This window comes from Sciurus vulgaris (assembly GCF_902686455.1).
Source record: "Sciurus vulgaris genome assembly, chromosome: 4".
NCBI classification, from domain to species: Eukaryota; Metazoa; Chordata; class Mammalia; order Rodentia; family Sciuridae; genus Sciurus; species Sciurus vulgaris.
The window spans coordinates 147,348,982-147,371,690 of record NC_136464.1 but is presented as its reverse complement, the minus strand read 5'-3'; the positions used below and the strand labels follow the sequence as shown (position 1 = coordinate 147,371,690).

The following is a 22,709-nucleotide window of genomic DNA, read 5'->3' as shown; positions in this document are numbered from 1 at the left end:
CTGTGTAATTTCCAGAATTGTGTGAAATTTATAGAGCCTCAAGACTTGAGTTCCAAAATACCAAGGCAATTGCAGTAACAACAGTGAAACTAACAATTTAACATTCTGGGGTTTACAGAGCACTTTTTCCTGACAAAGCTGCCTGCACTCCTCACCCCATCTTGAAGTCAGGTAGGTGGAACATTCCCGCTTTGTGGCCGAGGGAACGGGGAGGTTCAGGGAAGAACCTGATCTTGTGTCGACCCAGCCATCTGCTGCTTCCATCCCTAAGTTCTTTCTTCTACAAATGTCCACAGATTCATGGGGAACTGAGCCTGGAACATTAGTAATAGCAATGTGCCTCTTTTCTAGACTTTGTTATTATTATGGGAGATTTTTTGAGAGCAGGCATTTTTGTCTTGACTTTTTTTCTCAGCTGTATTTCCTAGCACTTAAAGGAGTCCCTAGCACATGGTATTTATTAAATAGTTAATGGCTGAAAAAGTGAATTAATATGAATTCTCTGGAGTTGGGCGTTTAGACATTGGAATAAGTTGTTGAGGATGGTTGTAGAATCACCTTGCAAGGGATCTCAGGACTCAAAATCACACGTGGGCTGTGCTGAAGTGGGAGAATGAATCAGCTACATTCTGGAGGTCCCTCTCAGTTACAAGTCTGTTCTTTTTACAACTGATTATAATAAAGTAGAAACATGAATTCATCCTTTTATAGTATTACTAAAAGAAATAACAGTACAGTCTTTCTTTAGTTAGAGGATAATATCATTTTTCTAACATATTACCCAATATTATTATGTTATATTGATAAGATTTTTCTCGGACTGGGGAGATGGCTCAGTCGGTAGAGGGCTTGCTTTGAAAGCACAAGGCCCTGGGTTCGATCCCCAGCACAAAAAAAAAAAAGAAAAGAAAAAAAGATTTTCTCACTTTACTTTGGTGTCTAAATAATGGAGGAAAAATCATTTTTATCATTGAACACAATTGGAAATAATAAGCAAAATTTGTCTTTTAAGCAGAATAAAACTTTAAAATAGTTAAAATGAGCTATTAGGGTTTGTTTTGTTTGTTTTTGTTGTGGTGCTGGGAATCAAACCCAGGGCCTTGAAAATACAAAGCGTTCACTCTACCACTGAACACATCCCCAGCCAGATACTGGGTTGGTTTATTTATTGGTACTAGGGATAGAACCCAGGAATGCTTTACTACTGAGCTACATCCGCAACCCACCCCTTTTTTAAAGTTTTTTGTTGTTGTTGTTGTTGTTGTTATTGTTTTGTTTTTGTTTTCCTTATAGGAGACTTTTTGACTTTTTCTTTTTCTTTTTCTTTTTGTGATGCTGGGGATTGAACCCAGGGCTTTGTGTATGCAAGGCGAGTACTCTACCAACTGAGCTATATCCCCAGCCCCAGTCCCACCCCTTTAAATTTTTTTTCCCCCAAGACAGAGTTTTGCTAAGTTATCTAAACTAGCTTCAAACTTGTGTTCCTCCTGCCTCAGCCTCCCAAGTAGCTGGGATTACAGGCATATACCACTGCACCCAGCCAAGCTATTGAGTTTAAATTTGACAGCAAGTGTTTAGGGAAGCAATTACTTTTATATGTGATGTTAGTGATGATTTATTGAGGGAAATGACAATAGTAATTTAATTAAAAAGTAATTTAACAGTAATCTAATTGGACAGTAATTACTGTGTGCCAGGGACTCTGGTAAACATTTACAGGGGTTATCTCCTTTAATCCTTTTAAAACCCCATGAAGTTTTGGCATAAAAAGCATGAGTACTATATTCATGCTACAACATGAATGAACCTTGAAAACACCATGCTAAGTGAAAGAAGCCAGTCACAAAGAACACATACTATTTGATTTCATCAGTATGAGAGGTCTAGAACTGGCAAGTCTCCAGGAGCAGGAAGTTCCCAGTGCCTGCTGGAGCTGGGGGCTTGCATGGGCAATGGGGAGTGACTGAAAACAGGTACAGCATTTCTTTTAGGGATGATAAAAATGTCCTGAAGTTGACTGTGGTGATGCACAACTCTGAATATACTAAACAGCACTGAAACCCCTTTCAATGGGTGAACTGTGTGGTATATGAACAGTAATATAGCAGTAAAGCTATATTTGAAAACTGAAAAGACAATGAAATATAGACCATGTGACTCTCTTCTCCCTACAAAACTACCTACAAAGCTTCTTATTTAATTCAAATCAATGTATTCTATATCTCTTAGGAAGTTTCCAGATATCCACCTTATGTTTGCCCATCAGAAGTCTGAAAATGCTAAAAAAAAAAAAATTTTAATAAAATAAAAAACTTTAGAAAGAAGACCCAAAACAGACTCTATTTCTTGACCCACTAGTTTACTTAAAAGATCCGTTTTAAAGATGAGGAAAATGTGATTATAGTTTGCCCCTCCTTGCCCTCATCTCTAGAGAAGCAGTAAAGAACATTTGAACCAAACAGCACATCTCTGCCTCAGAGGAGAGCGCACAGCCCTGGCCGAGCCCTCAGCCTGGCAGCTGGGGATTCTGCTAAAACTGCTCTGAGCCTCACTTAGGGAGTGGGGCAAAGAGGATCTCCCTTCCAGAGTTGTTGTAAGGACAAAAGAACAAAGTACCTGTAAACCGTTTAGCACGAGGCCCCGTGCACGCAAGGACCCAGGCTGTGTCTGTGGCCAGGTAAGCTCCACCTTTCCAGTGGCCTCCCTTAGTATGTGAAGAATCTGCAAAGGGTAAAACCATGCTGTTGAGTGAAATAATAGGTCACAAACCTTTATGTACAGATTGCAAGCCCCGTTCGTTTTGCATATGCTTACATGTACCTGTGTGCACAGTAAAAAAAAAAAGAAAAGAAAAAAAAAAGATATATATATATATATATATATAGAGAGAGAGAGAGAGAGAGAGAGAGAGAGAGAGAGAGAGAATGTACACCAAGTATCCACGTGGTCACCTCTGGGTGGAGAAGTTCAATGACTCTGCCCAGGGAGGTGCTGAGGAGGGACGCAGAGGCCACCGCGTGCTAGGCAAGTGCTCTACCACTGAGCGGCACCCCTGGTCCTGTAAGTGATGTTTTTACTTTCTTCTTGCTTGTCTTTATTTCCCTCATTTTCTACACGTCTTACTTCTATAAATGGCAGTGACAAGAAGGGTGGCAATGAGGAGGAGGATTTCAGGTGCTTCTAGAGATTTTTAGAGCATCCCGAACTTCCGCCGCCTTTCCTTCCCTCACAGGGTCTTATTCCTCCTTGGATGTGCAGTGAGGACCTGTGCAGTCCTGGTGCCGGCGGGTGGACGCTCACAGATCTGACCTGGCTTGCAGCAGAGGCGTGGGCTAGGTCCTTCCTTAAGACAGGAAGTTCGGTCTCTGATCAGACCTGAAAAGTATTGTAAAAAAATCTTCCAAATATTTACACTCGGATTTGTATTCATTTGAATAAAAATAGGATCGTTTTATTTCACACTCCCATGGGATGGAACTTTGTGTCACTTCCTTGTGACATGTCAAAAGCATCCAGGCTGACAGCGTGCATCATTGACGATCATACCGGAAACACAGAAGATGAATCCTGCCATACCGTGTCTGGCTCAGATCACTCTTGGTAAAGGAGCATTTATGTGAGATTAATGAGTATATTAACAAGACAAAGGCATTTTAAGTTTTCACTAAAAGCTTTCAGGTTTAAAATCGAGAACCAAATATTTTTAGTTTTAGTTCTCTGAACTAAAAATACTTGAGTTGTGGTCATGAGATTTGCATGTCTCTGATCATGCTTGAGAACGCCATAAAGCACATCTCTGAGACATGCTGTATTAACAGAGGGACGTAGGCAATAAAATGGCACTCTTCAAAGAAGTCATAGGTACTTCCATTTGTTTAACTTGTTCGGGGTGCTTTGAAAATGCATTTAAGTGAGGACAGCAGAGAGAACACCAAGATGCTGTTCTGGACGGAACAGTCCAAAGATTCAGTTCCCTGCACCTTGAGTTAGCAGAGTGTTCCATCTACCTTCTCAGGCCTTGGCTTGGGCCCGTCAGCATCTGGTGGCCCCCAGGGAATCATCCTGCAGATTGCATTAGTGCCTCTAGTCAGTAGCAACCTTTAGAGGCAGCAGAATTCAGGAGCCATAAAAACCAAAAATAAAGAGAGTTTTAAAACTTGAAAACAAACAACATTTTTCTTAGGTTTATGGTACTAGATGTGGGTTAAGTGAACTTGATCCAAAGATACCTGTCTGCAAATTCCACCACATTTTTGAAACAGAAGTTAGTTTGTCCGATATATTTTATCTCCCCCTGCTTAGGAAATAAAGATTGTTATGAGTTATTTATGTAGTTACCACAAAATGCCAGGCAATTTTTAGCTAAAATGCCACAGCAACTCTCTTGTAAACAAATGATGACCAGAAGAAGCAAACAGTTTAGCTCCAACATACTAATAGGTCTCATACAAATGTCAGGCATTTTTAGGTAACAGTGTAAACAAGTCTGGAAATACCTTTTTTTTTTTTTTTTGTAAGTAACAATTTTAGTTTATTGTTGTAAAAGTCATATAACTTGAAATTTACCATATTAGCCATTTCAAAGTGTATGATTCAGTGACATTTTGTATTTTTGCGAAGTTGTGCAACTGTCCCCACTGTCTAGTGCCAGAACATTCCATTACTCCAAAAGGAAGCCCTGTACTCATTAAGCAGTACCTCCCATTTCCCCTTACCTCCAGTTCCTGCCAACTACCACTCTGCTTTCTAGCTCTGTGGATCTGCCTATTATGGCTATTTTATATAACTGGAATCAAATCCATGTTGTTGTATAATCAGTCAGTATGTCATTCCTTTTAATGGCCGTATAATATTCCAATGCATGGATATCAGTTCTTCAGCTGATGGATGCTTAGAGTGTTTCCACTTTGAGCTAGTGTGAATAGTGCTGCTTCAGACATTAGAGTGTAAATATTTGTTTGAACAGATATTTTCCATTTGTAGGAATGGAATTGCTCCATGATATGGTAATTCGATGTCTAACTTCCTGAGGAAATGCCATATTGTTTTCCACAGAAGCTGCACTGTGGTGCATTCCCACCAGCAAAGTAGAGTTCCAGTTTCTCTTCATCCTTGCAACACTTGTTATTGTCAGTTTTATTTTTTTAATTGTAACCATCCTCATGGGTCTGAAAAGATTTCTCATTGTGGTTTTGATTCACATTTCCCTAATGGCTTATGATTTAGAGCATTTTTTTTCCTGTGCTTGTTGGTCATTTGAGTAACTTCTTTGGAGAAATGTCTATTCAAGTCCTCTGCCCCGTGAATGGGCTTTTTGTTGTTGAATTGTAGGAGTTCTTTATACATTCTAGATGTAAGACACTAATCAGATATATGACTTGCAAATATTTTCTCCCATTCTGTGGGTTTTCTTTTTCCTCTCCTAATAGTATCTTTTGATTCACAAAAAAGTTTAAAATCTCGATCCCCAGCACCACAAAAAAAAAAAAAAAAAAAGTCTAAATTTAAAATCTGACAAAATCCAGTTTATCTGTTTTCTTTTGTCGCTGTGCTTTTAGGGTCATGTCTAAGAAACCATTACTAAATTAAGGGTCATGAACATGTACTGCAAATTTTTCTCAGAAAGTTTTATCAGCTTTTATATTTAGGTCTCTGATTGATTTTGAATTAATTTTTGTTTAAAGTGTGAGGCGAGGGCCCAACCTCATTTTTTCATATGTGAATTTCCAGTCATCTTATGTTGGATTTTAAAAAAATTGTTTTATATATATTTTTTTAGTTGTCGACGGACCTTTATTTTATTTATTTATATGCAGTGCCGAGGATCGAACCCAGTGCCTCACACAGGCCAGGCAAGCGCTCTGCCACTGAGCCACCACCCCAGCCCCTTATGTTGGATTTTTTTATCATGCAATTGTATTATCAAATAATCTTTTTATATTAACTGAGATGATTGTATGATTTTCCTTCATTCAGTTAATGTGACATTAGTTTCCTAAGGCTGCCAGGGTACCAGGGACTTAAGTGGATTAAAACAGAAATCCATTCTCTCACAGGTCTGGAGGCCTGACGTCCACAGTCACAATGTCACCAAGAGTTCCTTAGGAGGCTCTCAGGGAGCATCTTTGCATCCTCTCCCAGCTTCTGCTGGTCGCCAGTATCCTTGGCATTCCTTGGCTCGTCAATGCATTACTCCATTTTCCACGTCCCTCTTCACAAGCCATTTTCCTCTCACCGTCTCTGTGTGTCTCTGTGTCCAAAGTTCCCACTTCTTATAAGGACACCAGGGGGCCCACTCTGACCTCTTCTTAACTCTGACCTCATCCGATGGGTCACGGTATAGAATTTGTTAGATATGCCGCTGGACTTAGTTTACAAATATTTTATTGAGGGTTTTTTCATTTTTCTTCATAAAGGATATGATCTGTAGTTTTCTTGTCCACCTTTGATCCCAAGGTATTTCTGACCTCAGAGTAAGTTAGGAAGTGTTCTTTCCTCTTCGAGGAAGAATTTGAGAAATGGTTGGTGTGCATTTTTCTTTAAACATCTGGTGGAGTTTACCAGTGAAGTCATCTGGTCCTGGGCTTTTCTTTATTGGGAGTTTTTGATGATTGATTGATCTCTTGTCTGTTTGAATTTCTGTTTCTTCTTGAGGGACTTGACAATTTCATCTAGGTCATCTAACATGCTGGCATGCAGTTGTTCATTGTATTCTTTCATGATCCTTTTGTTTCTATAAGGTTATTATTAATGTTTCTACTTTTAGTAATTTGAATCTTCTTTCTTTTTCCTTTTTTTTTTTTTTTTGGTGGTGCTGGGGATTGAACCCGGGACCTTGTGCATAGGAGGCAAACACTCTACCAGCTGAGCTATGTCCCCAGCCTGTAATTTGAATCTTCTTTTTGGTCACTCTAGCTTACAACTTGTCAATTTTGTTGATATTTTCAAGGAATCAACTTTTAGTTTTGTTGATTCTCTGTGTAATTTTTCTCTCCTCTGTTCTGTTTGTCTCTGCTCTAATCTTTCCTTTTCTTACTTTGGTTTAGTTTGCTCTTCTCTTACTAGTTCTTAAGGTGTAAAGTTAGGTTTTTGAGCTGCAATCTTTCTTCCTAAATAGAGGCATTTTTGTCTATAAATTGCTAGCTGAGCACTGCTTTTGGTACATCTTCTAAGTTCTGGTATGTTATTTTCATTTTCGTTTGTCTCAAAGTATTTTCTGTATCTTTTTTTTATGATACTGGGGAGGGAACCCAGGGGTGTTCTACCACCAGCCCTATACCCAGCCCCCTCACCCTTTCTCTGAGACAGGGTCTCGCTGAGTTGCCCAGCTGGCCTCTAACTTGAAATCCTTCTGCCTCAGCTTTCCAAGTCATTGGGATTACAGGTGTACTCCACCATACCTGACTCGGTGTTTTCGAATTTCTCTTCTGATTTCTTTGTTTCAGTGGAACTTAGGGTACTTCATAGCAAAGCAAGTCCAAAGAACAGCTCCTTCTTGTCACTTCTTATTACTCTTGACCTGCCAAGTGGAAGTTTGGGAGATCCTTTTCCTTTCCTGTTAAGAGTCCCCAACAGGCCGAGGGTTGGCCTTACTCTAGATAAGCAGTGAGGCTGCCAAGAGACCGATCCGTTGTGAGCCACTAATGACCTCAGGGACACAGTGTTTCCAGAGAGTGCTCTGCACTCCTTAAAACCTGCTGAGTGAGCAAGAGCCCACGGCCTTTGATAGAAACTACAGAAACATTAAGAATCAGCATACCTTATGTGTATCATATGTATATGAGAGAGAGAAGGGGGAGAGAGAGAGAGAAAAAAGGAAGAGAAAAGGAGAAATGACTTTTTCAGGGCTGAGGATGTAGCCCAGTGGTAAGAGTGCTTGCCTAGCATGTGCAAGGTCTTGAGTTCAAGTGAGCTGACTATCAGAGATTTGTAGGATTTGGTTTCCAATTCTGAACCTTGCCTGGCAAAATGTCACATTTTATCAGTTTTCACAAATGGAGACAAGCACCTTTCCCAGCTTTAGTTCTCATTTGCTCCGTGAGCCTGGCAGGAGCGCTGATCCTGATTGCTGATACCCACTGGATGCCAGCTGTGTGCCAGGCACTATTCTGACGTGTGTATGAGAATGCCTGTGGTATTCTCATTAGGCCTCACTGTTGCCTGATAACACATAGGTCCTGTCCTTTATCCCCATTTTACAGATGAAGAAACGGAGGTGCAGAGAAGTCAAGAAATTTTGCAGGACCACATAGCTATGAAGAGGTGGTGCCAGGGTTTGGAACCAGGCAGGGCGCCTCAGAGTCCATGCTTCCACCATGCCACGTGGTCCAGCTTCTTAACTTCATGAAACCTCTGTCAGTGTCCTCATTTGTCAGATGTGGGTAGCAGTTACCGTACTTCAGGGCTGTCGTGTGGATTAAGTGTTCTGATGGGTGCGAAGCATTCAGCCCGGGGAGCCCAGTAGGGCTATGAATGGGCAGCAGCATGTCATGTGTCCGTGGATGTGAGCGAGGGGGACAGGGCAGGGACAAGGCCCTAACTCAAGGTCAGAGCTCCACCTGTGCAGTCCCAAGTCCCCGGGCTGCGGAAGGCTTCAGGACACCCACCCGCACGCTGCTGGCGATCTGCCGGTCTCCTCAGCCCCGCCCCCCCGTAGGGTCCTCTTGCTGCTGGGTGATGAAGCCGGGGGCTTGGCGGTGAGAAGCCTCTGTTTACTTAGTGATCTGCCTCAGAATGACACAGGAGGCACAAATGGGGCTCATTGGCTTAACACCCTAGGGCTCCATCACTGGTACCAAAGGAAAAAAAAAAAAGCATTTGTTTGTGGCAACACTGCGAGTAAGTAGGAGAGGTGGGTCTGAAACAGGAAAGGCCTGTGCACGAGTGTCCCAGAGCCTGCAAGGTCACAGCTCCCGTCCTCGCACGCTGTTCCCACAGCCTCCGGCCCACGTCCCCGGGTGCAGTTCCGCACCCCCGGGATACTCACTCCTGTCGCCACAGCTCGTAAAAATTCTCTCACGACTCATGCCCGCCCCTTCCAAGTCCAAAAGCTGCCGTCTCCAGCCTCTTGGAAGCTCCTGCCGTCTTTTGTCTCCCGCTCTCCGGTACTTAGCATCCTCGAGGAATGTCCTTACCCTCCACACTTGCTGGGGTGGAGGAACCTTGAGGGCTCAACCCCCCAGCACCCACGGCCCTGTGAGCAAGCCTTGTCACGGTGGATTCACCATCCACTTGTGTGCCGCTGCGGCAGAGGGGCCACTCGGAAGCCCTGGGCCCCCTGAGGAGTCGGGAGCTAGAACAGGACACCAGAGTGCTGCATAGGGGTTAGGGACCCGTGATCTGCTTTCTAGGCATACAGCTGTTGTGTAGTCAGCTTTTTCACTGCTGTGACTAAACGACCTGACAGCAATGATTGTAGAAGAGGAAAAGTATTTTGGGCTCAGTTTCAGAGGTCTCAGTCCATAGATGGCCAACTTCTTTGGTTCTGAGGTGAGGCAGAACATCATGGCAGCAAGATGTCCAGGAGGAAAGCAGCAGCTCAGGACATGGCACCAGGAAGCAGAGAGAGAGCTCCACTCTCCAGGAACAAAATATATATTCCAAAAGCATGCCGCCGAAGACCCACCTCCTCCACCACACCCTGCCTGCCTTCGGTTACCAGCCAGTTAATCCCTGTCAGGGGATTAGGGCACTGAGTAGATTAAGACTTGCATAACCCAGTCATTTCACCTCTGAACTTTCTTGCATTGTCTCACACATGAGCTTTTGGGGGACACCTAATATCTAAGCTATAACAGCCATATATGTGGCAGTAACTAGGAAGTGTGCCTGTTACAAAGTAGTGCACCGGTATCTTTTTTTTTTTTTTTTTTTGGCAGTATTGGGGATTGAACCTAGGGGTGCTTAACCTCAGAGACACATCCCTAGCCTTTTTATATTTTCTAATTTTGAGACAGGATCTCACTAAGTTGCTAAGCGCCTCACTAAGTGACTGAGGTTGGCTTTGAGCTCTCGATCCTCTTGCCTCTTCTCCTCCCCTCACCGGGACTACAGGAATGCGCCACCTCACCCGGCAATAGTCAAACTTTTAAAGTTCCAAGAAACCAGTGCCACTGGTCACTTACAGGGAAGAGAGGTGACAAGGAGATTGCTTGAGTACATTATCTCTTCATAAATAAAGTATAAAATGACGAGCATATTCAAATACTGTTTGCTGCTCATATTCACATGCATGTTTGGTTGGAGGAAATTAGTAAAATGTGCCCGGGAGATGATAGCTCACTGCTGAGGGTGGGTGTTGGAGAGGTGGAAGGCAAGAGTTTGGTTCCATTTCTAATATTTTATTAATATTTATTAAAAAGAAAGATTTGAGGGGCTGGGGTCATGGCCCAGTGGTAGTGTGCTCGCCTGGTCTGCGTGAGACCTTGGGTTGAGCACCACATATAAATAAATAAATAAATTAATTAATTCATCAATTAAAGGACTATTGACAACTAAAAAGAAAAAAAAAAAAAAGATTTGAACCAAAATGACAAAACCTATTCAGTTTGCCCAGGGACTATGTTGATGTCTGTTATTTTCTACTTGAAAGATTTCATAGTTAAATATATTGTCATAGTTTCATATTTAAAATGAAAACAAAGGAAAAGTCAAAACTCTTCCCAGATGGCTCTGATGTGCCCCGGGGAGCCGCCCAGGAGATGGTGACACTGATCTGCGGTCAGGGGCTCTCTGCGTGTTCACAGCACAAGTGACACAGGAAAGTGACTCGCGAAAGGAGGGTCCGCAGGGTCCTGGCGGGGCGCCGCCCCAGGTTCTCCTTCCCTTGTGTTCCAGGTGTTCGTGGCCAGTCCTCACAAAACCCAGCCCATCGTGGAGATTCTGCTAAAAAATCAGCCCAAACTCATTGAGTTCCTGAGCAGCTTCCAGAAGGAAAGGACCGACGACGAGCAGTTCACCGACGAGAAGAACTACCTGATCAAACAGATCCGGGACCTGAAGAGAGCAGCCCCCTGAAGAGGCCCCGCCCGGCCTCGCGCCCCCGCCGCCCGGTCCGCACGTCTTCATTCTCGGGGAGGCTGTGGAGGCGCCCCTTTTTTCTCGGTTAATTGTTCAGGGTGGATGGAATCATAAACAATTTGAATGGAAAAAAATCAGCCTCGCATAATATATCCATTTCAATGAAGTCTGATTGTGTCTGTGGAATCAGAGCCGTTGCGTTAGAAGGTGATGGGGCATCACGTAGGGGGAGCTCAAATGGCGGGCTCCTCCGAGTGCCGGCGGGGGCCTAGGGCTGTGGCGGGGAGCTGGGAAACCCCTCTGCCTATCTGTGCCCGGACAGATGTCCTAAGGCGCAGGAAGATCCCCGAGGGCAAGGCTACTGGTGTGGGTCCTGTGTCTGCTTTTGTCCCTGCCCCATATCATCGTCTTCTCCCACCGGCTCCGGCCAGGGCTGGGGATTGAACCCAGGACCTTGCATAGGCTAAGCAAGTGCTCTACCACCGGGCTGCACCCAGGCCCTGCCCAGGATCCTGACTGTAATCAATGGCTTCCCACCTCTCAGCCCACTTTCTGCTCACTGTCCCATGGTCCCTCCCATGCCCAACCCAGGGCGCCTTCTCCACCTGCAGTGGGTCAGCCTGGGAGCAACCAGGTAGGAGCAACGTGGTCAACAAGGACTGGTGATATAAAGGACCGGCAGGGTGGACCTGCTCACGGAAGAACTGCAAATAGGCGGTTCCAAATAAAGTCACTGCTGTTCCATGTTGGCTTCTGGAGGGTCGCTGGTGTTGGAATATTTCATTCATAATTGTCACTATGGGAAGAATGCCTGTTTTTTGAGTAGAAATCACTGCGTTGGGATTGTAGTGGGTACACATCATGGGTCCAGAGGGTTGCCATAGGGGACTTCCACCACCAGGGATATCACCCTTGGAAAGGGAAATGATTCGTGCATGAAAACAAAAATCCAAATGACTTAAGGATCTTTTTTTCCCAGCTGTGTCATTCTGTAACTATCCAAGAAGTCTTCCGTGAAAAAGGAGGAAATCTAAAACTCTTGGTCCCAAATGCTCACGGACATTTCAGGATAACTAAGAAGTTAATCTGTGTTCCTTTGAAAGGTCTAGAAACAAAAACATAAATATTTTTTAAAGTTATGGCTTGTTTTCAGAATCAAATGTACAAAATGAAATTTTCAAGCTACTTCTAAGACATTAAAGGTACGATGGCTACTCTGCATTTTCTATAATTCTGTTTCTAAATCATGAGTTGTTCCCTTTCATGGGAACTCTCAAATTTTACAAGACTTGGGTGCTGTGTTCTTTCCTTCAGCCAGAGAGTTCTCCACCTGGAGAGGGGAAAGAAATGCGTTCTCCAGGATCGGTGCCCTTGGTTGATTTTGTGCCTGAAGAATGACCAGGCAGGGCCCCTCCCTTCTTGGCTGGGGTGCAGACCCCTGAGGCAGATGGCATGGGTGGGACCTGCCACACCTTCTCTTAGCAGCTGTGGCATGTGCCAGCAAGAGGGTCCGTGGCCACTCCTGGCAGCCTGTGTTTTCTAGGTCACTGAAGTCACATTATTTTAATAACACTCTGTGGCAGCCCAGAGTCCTTTCAAATCTGATTTTTTCTGGGTTTGCTTATTTGATTAAAAGGGCTGAGTGTAAATATTCTTAAATGAAAGTGAAATGACCATTGGAAATGTATTTGGTTGCTTAATGCTATTATGTAACATCATGGGACACATGTTTTCAATTGAAAAGTAAAACTTATCATTTTTTTTTTTTTATAAAGAAAACATTTTATTTTCCTTGGGCTTGAATTAGCTCCCTCCCAGAATCCCCTTCTCCTCACTCCATTCCATACCTGTGAAAAAGAAAACCAGCCTCCAGTGCAGTAAATGAAGTAGCTGGGGTTTTGTTGTGATGTGTTTGTAAATTATTAACTCAAAAGGGGGAACCGGAAGCTCACAGTCAACTATGTTTGCACAAAGATCACTGTAAATATTGTGAGAATTGAATTTTGAAAAGGTCATATTTAATAAGCTATTTCTAAAGCACATGTTTAAATAAAGACTGACTAAATAAGAAGCCACCACACATACTGGTCGGTCTCGTTCCTCTACGTGTGGGCCATGCCACTGTGTTCTTGTCACTGCTCCAAACAGCGAAGGCCCCAGCCTTGGCAGGGTGCCAGGCTGCACTGAGACCCCCACCCACGTCCTCCTTGTGCTCTGACATCTTGTGACCCTGTGCACATTCCGCAACCAAGTGTTGATAACTGCCCAGGACCCAGCGCCGCCTGCCTGGCACTAAGTCTCCACATTCCGGCACTGATGCTCACCGTGCCCGAGACTCATTCTCGTGAAATATTTGAGGACACTGGGGCTCTGAGCAGTCTTACTATCCCAATTATGACAGAACGTGCTAGATAGAGACCCAAGGTGACTGGAGGCCCAACTCCTGTTCTTTTTCCCCTCTTCTTCCTCCTAGACCCTTCAGAACTAGGGAGGGTCAGGGTTGCTCTCCCTTCTGCTGCCTGGGAGGCTCCAAGGGTGTTGAGGTCCTGGAGTGAGGCCGGCAGGGACTGAGATCACAGTGTTCTTGGACAGGGCTCTCAGCTATAGCCAGGCGTCTGCCCAAATGTTAGCGTTGCTCTTGGAGAAAAGGCTGGGCAGCACACGCCCTTTGTAGAATGTTCTGACTCTCATCATCGTGGGTTCTCATCCTCTGATGGCTCGGGACCGGGTGCCATGTGTATACCCAGGGAGGAGCTGTGCGCATCTCAAAAATCTTCATCCTGAGCCACAATAGTTAGTCTGTGCCTTTCCCCTGAGACAACTGCTATGAGACATGTTGCAGTCTGGAAATTACACAAGATCTAGAAATTGCACAAGACCTGGAAGTGACTGTAATAATGTGAAGGGAAATGGAATTCAAAAATAACTAGGACAGTTTTTCATGTGAAAAGATGGTGCTTTCATTCACAGACCTCGCTAGTCTATTAGAGGAAATTAATATTTTATGCTTTTTATTTCTTTTTTTGTTTTATCTGAAAGAACATTCTATCTGCCATAAATAATCACCCTCTTTTTGTAGGGGTTCTTTCAGGAAGATTTTGGGTACTTTAGGGAGAGCTCACAGGTAGATAAAGGCCGAAACATTCACCATGAGGAGACCTTGGAAAGCTAGACTTGGTCTGCCTGAGAAGAGCAAAACAGGCTGAAGATGGACGTGAACATGGGATGTGTTTCTGAAATTTGACAACTGCTGGTGTGGGGCTGCCATTATAACAGGAAAACCAGAAGCTGAAATTCCAAACCCTGGTTCTCATGGTCCCACAAAAGAAACTTCAGTGAGACACCAAAAGCCATGCAAGGGAACTTTATTGTAGGTGGAAGTAAAGTAAAAGCAAAGTGAGGCTCAAGCAGGGAGTACTCTCGAGAGAGGGTCATTTCCAAGCCGAGAACAAGGGAGACGGCGCTGTCTCCAATTTATTGCTGTTTGATATTTACCAGGAGAACGGGACCACCTTACGTACTCTTTGCCAATCAGGTGTCAACTCCTCGTTCACATTGGGCAGTGAAGTTCTTGACCTTAGTTGGTCCTCTCCGGGACTGTCATGGTGGCCATTCTATTTAGGGGGCCTTCATCTACAAGTCGGCTCAGTCAAGTCTCCACTTTACGGAGAACACTGAACTCAGACAGGGTCAATAGCTTGCTCCCAAACAGCTGACACAGAGCCAGGGTCAGGTCTGACCCCAAAGTCTGAATTGGAACCAGGCTGCCAGTCCAGCCCTCTGCCCAGGCCTCCTACTTGGCTCCTCAGCTCTTCACCTGGAACAGGTACCTCCTTTCCTCATGGCCCAGGAGGAAGGGGGAATCTTGGGTACCAGGCCCAGAGGGTAACTCAGAGGAAAGATTTTAGAAGTTAGACTCATTCAAGGACTTCACTTCTCTTGGTTTTCTGATGCTTGGAAGATCAAATTAGACCTCAGTGTAGGGCAGAGGCATTTGATCTTGAATTTCACCATCATTTGGAGCAATCCCTGTCCTCCACAGAGGCATGCATTGATTTCAGCTGCAATTCTGCACCTGCTGTGTTTTCTTGGCTTGCTTGTCAGTTACACATAACATTAGCCTAGATTTCCTGATAGGACTGGTTGACGCCCAGCCAACCATTCCTCCATTTCACATTCCTCAGTGACCCAGGGCCATGGGGCTGCCTGGAGGCTGAGGGTCATGATGAATGGACGTCCCGTTCCTCCCTGGGCCATGTCCTTCCCTCATCACTCCCTCCTTACGGGGGAGGACATGCAGTTACCCTAAAGTCAAGTCATCACAAACACCAAGTCACAATCCTTTACCACCAGTCAATTCCATGTGACATCATTTAATCACTGCACTGTGAGCCATCTGTGCTATTTTAAAATGCTGTGACCAGTGCTCCTTAGGCAACGCACATCCTTAAAAATTGGAAGGACAGAGCTGGGTGTGGTGGTTCACATGTGTAGTCTCAGCAACTCAGGAGACCGAGGCAGGAGGATCACAAGGCTGAGGCCAGCCTCAGCAACTGAGCGAGGCCCTGTCTCAAAATAAAAAATAAGAACTGGGGATGTAGTTCAGTGGTTAAGCACTCCTGGGTTCTATCTCCAGGACCAAAATACACAAATAATTGGAAGGATATGGAGATGACAAGCATGGCCCCTGTGCAAGGATGACATGCAAATGTGTGAAGTGTTCCAGGATTTTTTTTCTCGTGTGCAGAAGCTAGAGAGATCAAAGAAATTAAAAGGGACCTCACACAAACAGAAGAGAGACCAGCAGAGTAGAGGAGGGTGATTGAGGGGAAGGGGAGGCACTGGGGAATGCAGTCTATTAAATTATCGATGGCATGTGCATGTACAGATGTGTCACAATGACTCCCACTTTTATGCATGATTATAATGCACCAATTAAAAAAATAAGGGAGACCCGTAGAGTAGAAGATGGGGGAGGGGGAGGTACTAGGAAATAATTTTTTAAAAAATAAAGCATTGTGATCAAATGAGCCCTTTGGGAAAACAGGTTGCAGTAGACATTAATAATTTGTCTTTTAGGGAAGGTTGGGAAAAAATAAAATCACCTAATTTTAGTTCTGAAATTTAAAACTTAAAAAAGTAACCAGAATACTCAATCACAAATCTAGTCATTCATCCGACACCAGCTGAACTCTTTCTCCCTGCTGGTTAGGGATGGGTCCAAGGAAAAAAGCTGCTGAGTGGCACTGGGGAGTTACTGTAGGGGGCAGATGTGACGGGCGGTGGAGTGGAGGGGTCACTAGTGGCCGACCGATAGAACAGCAGTGCCAATCCTTCAGGGCCTGGGCTGGCCCTGGACTGGGAGAAGCTGAAGGAGCAGGTTGGGGGGAACAGGGAACCCTGTCCACAACGGGACCCAGCAGGTCTGTGACAGCAAGGGAGGGCTGTGACCACAGCAACCCCGCCTCTCTCCTCCCCTCAGTCTGACGGGACTTGCTGGAGGGTCACCTGCCATTCATTACAGTGCGGGAGAGAGAATTCTGGAAATGTGCTCCAGCTCAGCTGAACCGATTGGCTGGGAAGGCATGCTCTACGCTGGAGGAGGCCCAACCGACCATTCCCCCTGGAATTGTTAATGTGTCCTCTTACTGTCCCTTTCCACCACAAGGACCTCAGATCCTTTTTTCCTTCTCAGTGACATCTACTCATGGAACCCATTTGGGCCAAGGAAATGGAACGGCTTGAGTTTGGGCCACAGCCACACCCAGACTTCAATCCCGACTCCACTACTGGCTCTCTATCTCCAGAGTCTCTGAGCTTCCATTTTCTACCTGGAAAACAGGCAAAAAAAAAAAAAAAAAAAAAAAAAAAAAAGGACCTGCCTCACAGGATTGTTGTGGGAATCAATGTGAACAAAGCACGTGGCAGGCCCGGCTCATAGCAGCTGCGCCTGTGGCATCTCCGTCCCCAGAGGGAGAAAGGACTCCAGAGCAGAGTGAAGGTCAGGCCGTGAAGCGAGGCTGGCCAGGAACAAGGTGTGCAGGTCCCTGCACACAGGAGGGGCAGGGCTGGCCTTGGATGCCCTGCTGAGGGCCTTGGGCGCCCGCTTCTTGCTTTGAACGGTACCCTTTCTGCTCTGCACCGCGGCTTATCTTAAAACTGACAGGACGGGGAGGTCAGGGGTCAGGCTCCAGCGCTCCTGGCTTGGGGCTTGGCGACTCCTCACTTGTTCCCAGCGCCTTCAGAGCGGCCTCCTGTCTCCTCCCGCAGGACCCCAGCAGCACCTAACCAGTTGGAGGAGAGGAGCACTCTGAAGGTCCCTGATGAATCCTGAGAACCCTCCACCATACCTGGGCCCAGGCCCAAGGGCCCATACCCACCTTATCCACCGCACCCAGTGGGGCCTATGGCAGGGCCTTATTCGCCTCCTCAGGGGTACCCTGCCCAGGATATCCACAGGAGGCTGGCAGGGTGCACCTCAGGAGCCTCCTGAGACCAGTGCATGTGGTGGAAAACCAAAGAAGAGACGACCTGGGCTCGCCCACTGCCTCGGCCTGCTGGGCTGCTTGCTCTCTGCTGCTGCTGCCTCTGGGCCATGCTTACCCCATCAGCCCTGGCCTCCTGTCCAACGGCTCTGCCACACCTCCGATGGCGTGCCCACTGTCTCCTCTGACTGTCCACAGACACCTCTACTTTCAACACTATGCGATTCTAGATTAGTGAGGGTTGCTACAGTTTAATTCGGTGACTTGATCTTTTCAGTGTTCAAAATTCACTTCCTGGGCTGTGGGTATAGCTCAGTCGGGAGAGTGCTTCCTCGAAAGCACTAAGGCCCTCAAAAATCTATTTCTTATTGATCTTTAACAAATGTGCTCAACGACTCTCCTTTCATTTTTTTTGCCAAAGGCTTAATTATGAAAAATATATATTTATCAATTTTAAATTATACATTCAAGTTAGTGATGAGATGTATTGAACATCACTGAATGATTTCTCTGCTAACACCCGTACCTTTCAATAAATTTGTCCAAACCTCAAAAAAAAAAAAAAAATATTGACATGAGTTTTCTGTTTTGTTTTTCTTTTCTCCCTCTCCCCCTCCTTAACCTTGGGGGAAGCAAGATAATCTTTCTTGCCATCCTAGGTTCAAGTTCTCTGTCCTTGAGCACACACCCACCACAGGAATGAAGCGATTGAGACGATGGCACCAGAAGACCTAAGAAACAGCTATCTTCCAAATCTACAAGTGAATCGCGACCCCCGACAAGGCCCACCTGGAATGTGGCCTTTGAATCCCCTCTTTAAAAGCCCCCTGTTCCCCTGATAGTCAGAACATAGCTTTGGACAGGAGCCCCCAGTGTTTCTCCTCTGCTAGCAGAACAGTAAAATTTCTTTTTCCTTTTTCTCAAAACCATGTCCTCATTATTGGATTGACATCAGGGACAAGGACTGAGTTTTTGGTGGAAGCTTCAGGGGACTTTAAGCAGGAAGTGATGTGACATAGGCATGTCTGAGCCAGAAGGCTCTGGAGATGCAGGAAGAGGGGTGGGGGGGATGAGGACCTTCTAGTAACAGCCAAAGTGGACTTGCTGCCTGCTGTTTGGCCCTGTTAGATGCTCAACAAGCATTAGATCCAGTCCCCGGGGGAATGTACTGTTATTATCCCAGTTTTATGGATGCCGAAACAGGCACAGAGAGGGTCACTGACTCAGGATTGCACAGTAAGAAAGGTTGGTGGTGCAGGATTCAAACCTAGATCCAGAGGTGGCAGTGTGGGTGTGTGAGGGCTTGCTGTCGGCTGGGCTCGCCGCCGCACCATTTCTATAGGAGACAGGTCTGATGCTTGGGGTGACCTGCTCGGTAGGCAGGGAACTGCAGGTGAAGGCCCAGGTGAGTGTCCAGTGCCTGGAGACATCATCTGCACATATCCAGGTGACTTGGACAAATGAACCTGGACTCAAGGAAGGCAAATCAAGAAGTGTCCATTTGGGGGTCACCAAGATTTAGGGAGCTGAGGTCTGAACGGGAAGGAAGTGACTCATTCCTCACTGTTGACCACCAGCCAAGGCCTCACTGTGTGCACGTCCTAGCCCACCCTCTTCCTGATCAGGACTCGGCATCAGGGACAGACGATGCGCTCCCAATCTCGGGGCTCGGGGAAGGGGTGAGGCCCTTACTGCAGACCGTTGTCCCTTCTGTGCAGAGGAACACCGCCCTTTCTCTGGGCGCTGAGCATGACATTCACATGGCCTTGACCGGCCCTGCTGAATGAAAGAGACTCTGTGCTGCCCAGGGTGTGGGCGGGACGGGGAGGGCGCGGCCGCAGCTGCCCTGTGGCATCTGGCAGCGCCGGCCGTGCCCTTCACCTTGACCAGAACCCTTCCCTAGCTGAGTGGCCTTATACAGTTGTCAACTTGCTGTGCCCTTCTGAATCCAGGTGCAGCATTTGATCTGCAGCCAGGAAACATCTACAGGAGAAGGCCAGGGCACCGAGGGCTGACGGACCCCTCACTGTGTCACTGGAAAGCCTCAGATGGCTCTGGCCTCACAGTGGTGCAGCCACACTCTGTCCCTGAAACCTCAACTCCTCCGCAGGCTGGATGCTGTCCCCACTCTTCAAGGCCCAGGAGGGGAGGTCTTCTCTCCGGGCCCTACCAACACCGGGAGGCAAATCAGCCAGTCAACTTGTCATAAAATGAAGTCTCCACAGGACTCCTGCCTGGGGAGGTGCTGGGAGTGGTGACCAGACCCCTGGTCAGTGCTTGTGAAGGAAAGCTGCAGACAACCAAGCAAGCCCCCGCCCCCAGGGATGCCTCCGTGTCCAGCCTGCAAGTGTCCTCCCTTCTGAGGAGGCTGAGCTACCAAGGCCAGCTCCCAGGTCACTCAGTTGAGGTCCAGATCTCCAAGGGGTATAGAAGGAGGAAGGACACATTCCTGGCACCCAGGGACATTCGCTGCCATATCCTGAGGTGGACGGGATAAGGGGCTCCACATCTGTTGGGCACAGAGTGAGGACACCTCTCGCCTTGAGGGACGTGTTTGGCCCTGGGGTGCATCAGCATGCCCCTGCCCAAAGCCTGAGCCTCTAACCTTTCAGGACTGTGCAAGATACCTCCTAAATCTAATTCAGAGGGAACTGCCTGCGGCAGAGAGAAAGGTCTGTGCTTCAGACGAATAGCTCCACCTGAAGCTGCAGAAAGTGACAAATGAGTGGCAGCAAGAACCATTGTGATGAGACAGTTCTTGGAGGTGTTAATTGTCACTTCGGTTTTACTGATTTCTTTGCAAACTTTCCATAGCCATGCTCCTCCAAATCCTCAGCCCAACTTCTTTATATAATAACACTGATGGGCTGGGGTTAAGTCAGTGGTAGAGCCCTTGGCTAGCATGCTCAAGGGTCTCGGTTGCATCCCCTGCACTGCAAATTAATTAACAATTTTTTTTAAAGCTAGGTATGATGGTGCACACCTGTAATTCCAGAGACTGGGGAGGCTGAGGCAGGAGGATTACAAGTTCGAGGTCAGACTCAGCAACTTAGACAGGCCCTAAGCAACTTAGCAAGATCCTATCTCAATATAAAAATAAAAAAGGCTGGGGATGTGGCTCAGTGGTTAAGTGTCCCTAGGTTCAATCCCTGGTACCAAAAAAAGAAGAATAAAAAATAAGTGTTTTCCATACATTGCTGTGGAGGTTGAGCCCACAGATGTAACTGTCTTCCTCTTCCCTCTCTACACACATGTGCAGCTTCTCTGCTTCTCTTCTCCAAGCTGAGAGAAGAGACACCCTCCTCTTCCAAGATTAACCCATCTGCCTTTGCCTTCAACACTTTTCCTCCATTTTTCTGGAAAATAGAAAACTTATTCTCCATTGATGAATGAATAAATAAAATGCGCTGGAGCCATACAATGAAATATTACACAGCCATAAAAACAACCGAAGCTCTAATACATACTACAACTTGAGGACATGATGCCAAGTGAAAGAATACAGGCACAAAATCTTGGTCCGTTTTCTGTCATTGTAACTGTATCTGACATGGGGTAATTAATAATCAATAGGAATTTATTAGCTCAGAGTTCTAGAGGCTGAAATGGCCATAATCAAGGTCCTAGCAGCTGGTGAGGCCTTTGTGCTGTATTGCATGGTGGAAGGCAAAAGGGCAAGAGTTTCAGTAAGGAGACAAACTGCCCTGTTGGAACAGCACTGATCCCACCCACGAGGCGGCACCCTCATGACCTCCTAAAGGTCCCACCTCATAATTAGTTTACGTTGAAAATTAAATTTGGAGGGGACAAACATTTAAATCAGAGCAACCACATATTATATGAACCCATTTACATGAAAAGTTAAGAAAAGGGAAATTGGGAGACAGAAATAAATAAATAAATATTAGTGGTTGCCTAGGGCTTGGAGACAGGGGTGGACAGGAACATGGGAGGTAACATAGGGGGTGCAGTGTTTTTTCAGCTGATGTTTGCACATATCTGTGAATTAATATACTAAAATCACTGACTCATACATTAAATCATTGTATTATATATTTTTTGTTTGCTTGCTTGTTTTGGTAGGGGGATTGAACCCAGGGGCGCTCTACCACTGAGCTACATTCCCAGCCGTTTTTATTTTTTTATTTTGAAACAGAGTCTTGCTAAGTTGCACAGGCTGGGCTTGGACTTGGAATCCTCCAGCCTCCTGAGTCACAGGGAATCCAGGTGTGTGTCACCATGGCTGGCTGGACTTCTCTTTTTTATACTTGGCCATAATCCCCAACTCATCATGATTTAAACCAAACAGGTTCACCCCAGACAGATTCCCCTCTGGACTTGCCAGCTCTGGGAATTGTGCTGCCCCTTTCTCTGTCTTCATGTCTCATGCAGAGACCTGACTCTTAAGGGCTCCCTTTCTCCTGCCTCCATCGAACGAATTGCTGAGGACTGCTGACCTCCTCCAGTGTCCCTGAGAGAACCAGTCTGCCTGGAAGGGCCTCCGGGGAGCAGCCTGACCCCCTGGCTCAAGGCTTCTCGTCACCACGGGCATAAGCATCCCCTCGCCATGGCTGGGCATTTCCCAAACTCTGCTCTCCGCAGAACCCACTGTCACCTGTCATAAAAAACACCTTTCCTTTATCAGCTCACCTGCCCCGCCCCGCCCCACGTTGCCCCTCCTCACCTCTGAAGCCCCACAACCACCCACCCTCTGCTGCCTCCCCTGAGTATGCCCTTCCCAGGGCCTTCCAAGGCCACGTGGTGCCAGACCCACGGGCCACGTCCCTCCTCAACTGACTCGCCTCGCAGCTGCAGGTGACAGATGGGCTCTGTCACAGCGCTCTTCTCCCTGCCCCCCGGGGGCTCACCCTCCCGGCCTTGCCCACTTGCCTTCTCCTCTGTTTCCCCCCATCAGAGGATCAGGGCGGCCGGCTCTGGGTCCTCCTGCTCTGTTCTCCGTCTCCCCTCTTCCTGGACGGCTTTACTCCTGGAATCTGTGTGCATGCTGGTGACATGGACTCTTGCTCCAGCCCTCCTGCGCCCATCTCCAAGCTCCTGTACGCACCTGCTGCTGGAGGTCTCGTGGGCTCTCCGAGGCAGAATCCCAGCCGCGCCTCCTGCCCTCTTTGCATTTCTCTCCCCAACCCCACTCACGGCTCTGCCACCCGAGTCCTTCATGCCAGAAACCAGAAGGGGTGTGAAAAT

At 46.4% G+C, this 22,709-nt stretch overlaps 1 protein-coding gene and 1 pseudogene across 4 annotated transcripts in view; both read left to right on the top strand.

Moving 5' to 3' along the window:
- CAB39L (calcium binding protein 39 like) overlaps nt 1-11,019 on the top strand; it is a 117,925-nt gene extending 106,906 nt beyond the window's left edge. For all 3 annotated transcript variants that reach the window (XM_079137678.1, XM_079137679.1, XM_079137677.1), the window contains one exon: nt 10,837-11,019. In XM_079137678.1, the coding sequence (XP_078993804.1) occupies nt 10,837-11,016 (180 nt within the window). In that variant the 3' untranslated portion in view covers nt 11,017-11,019. The remainder of the gene's footprint in view (nt 1-10,836) is intronic.
- A 6,103-nt stretch (nt 11,020-17,122) lies between these two features.
- LOC306659621 (cysteine-rich and transmembrane domain-containing protein 1-like) lies at nt 17,123-18,498 on the top strand (annotated as a pseudogene). Its single transcript has one exon. The product of its transcript is annotated as a cysteine-rich and transmembrane domain-containing protein 1-like (transcript).
- Nucleotides 18,499-22,709: the final 4,211 nt, after the last annotated feature.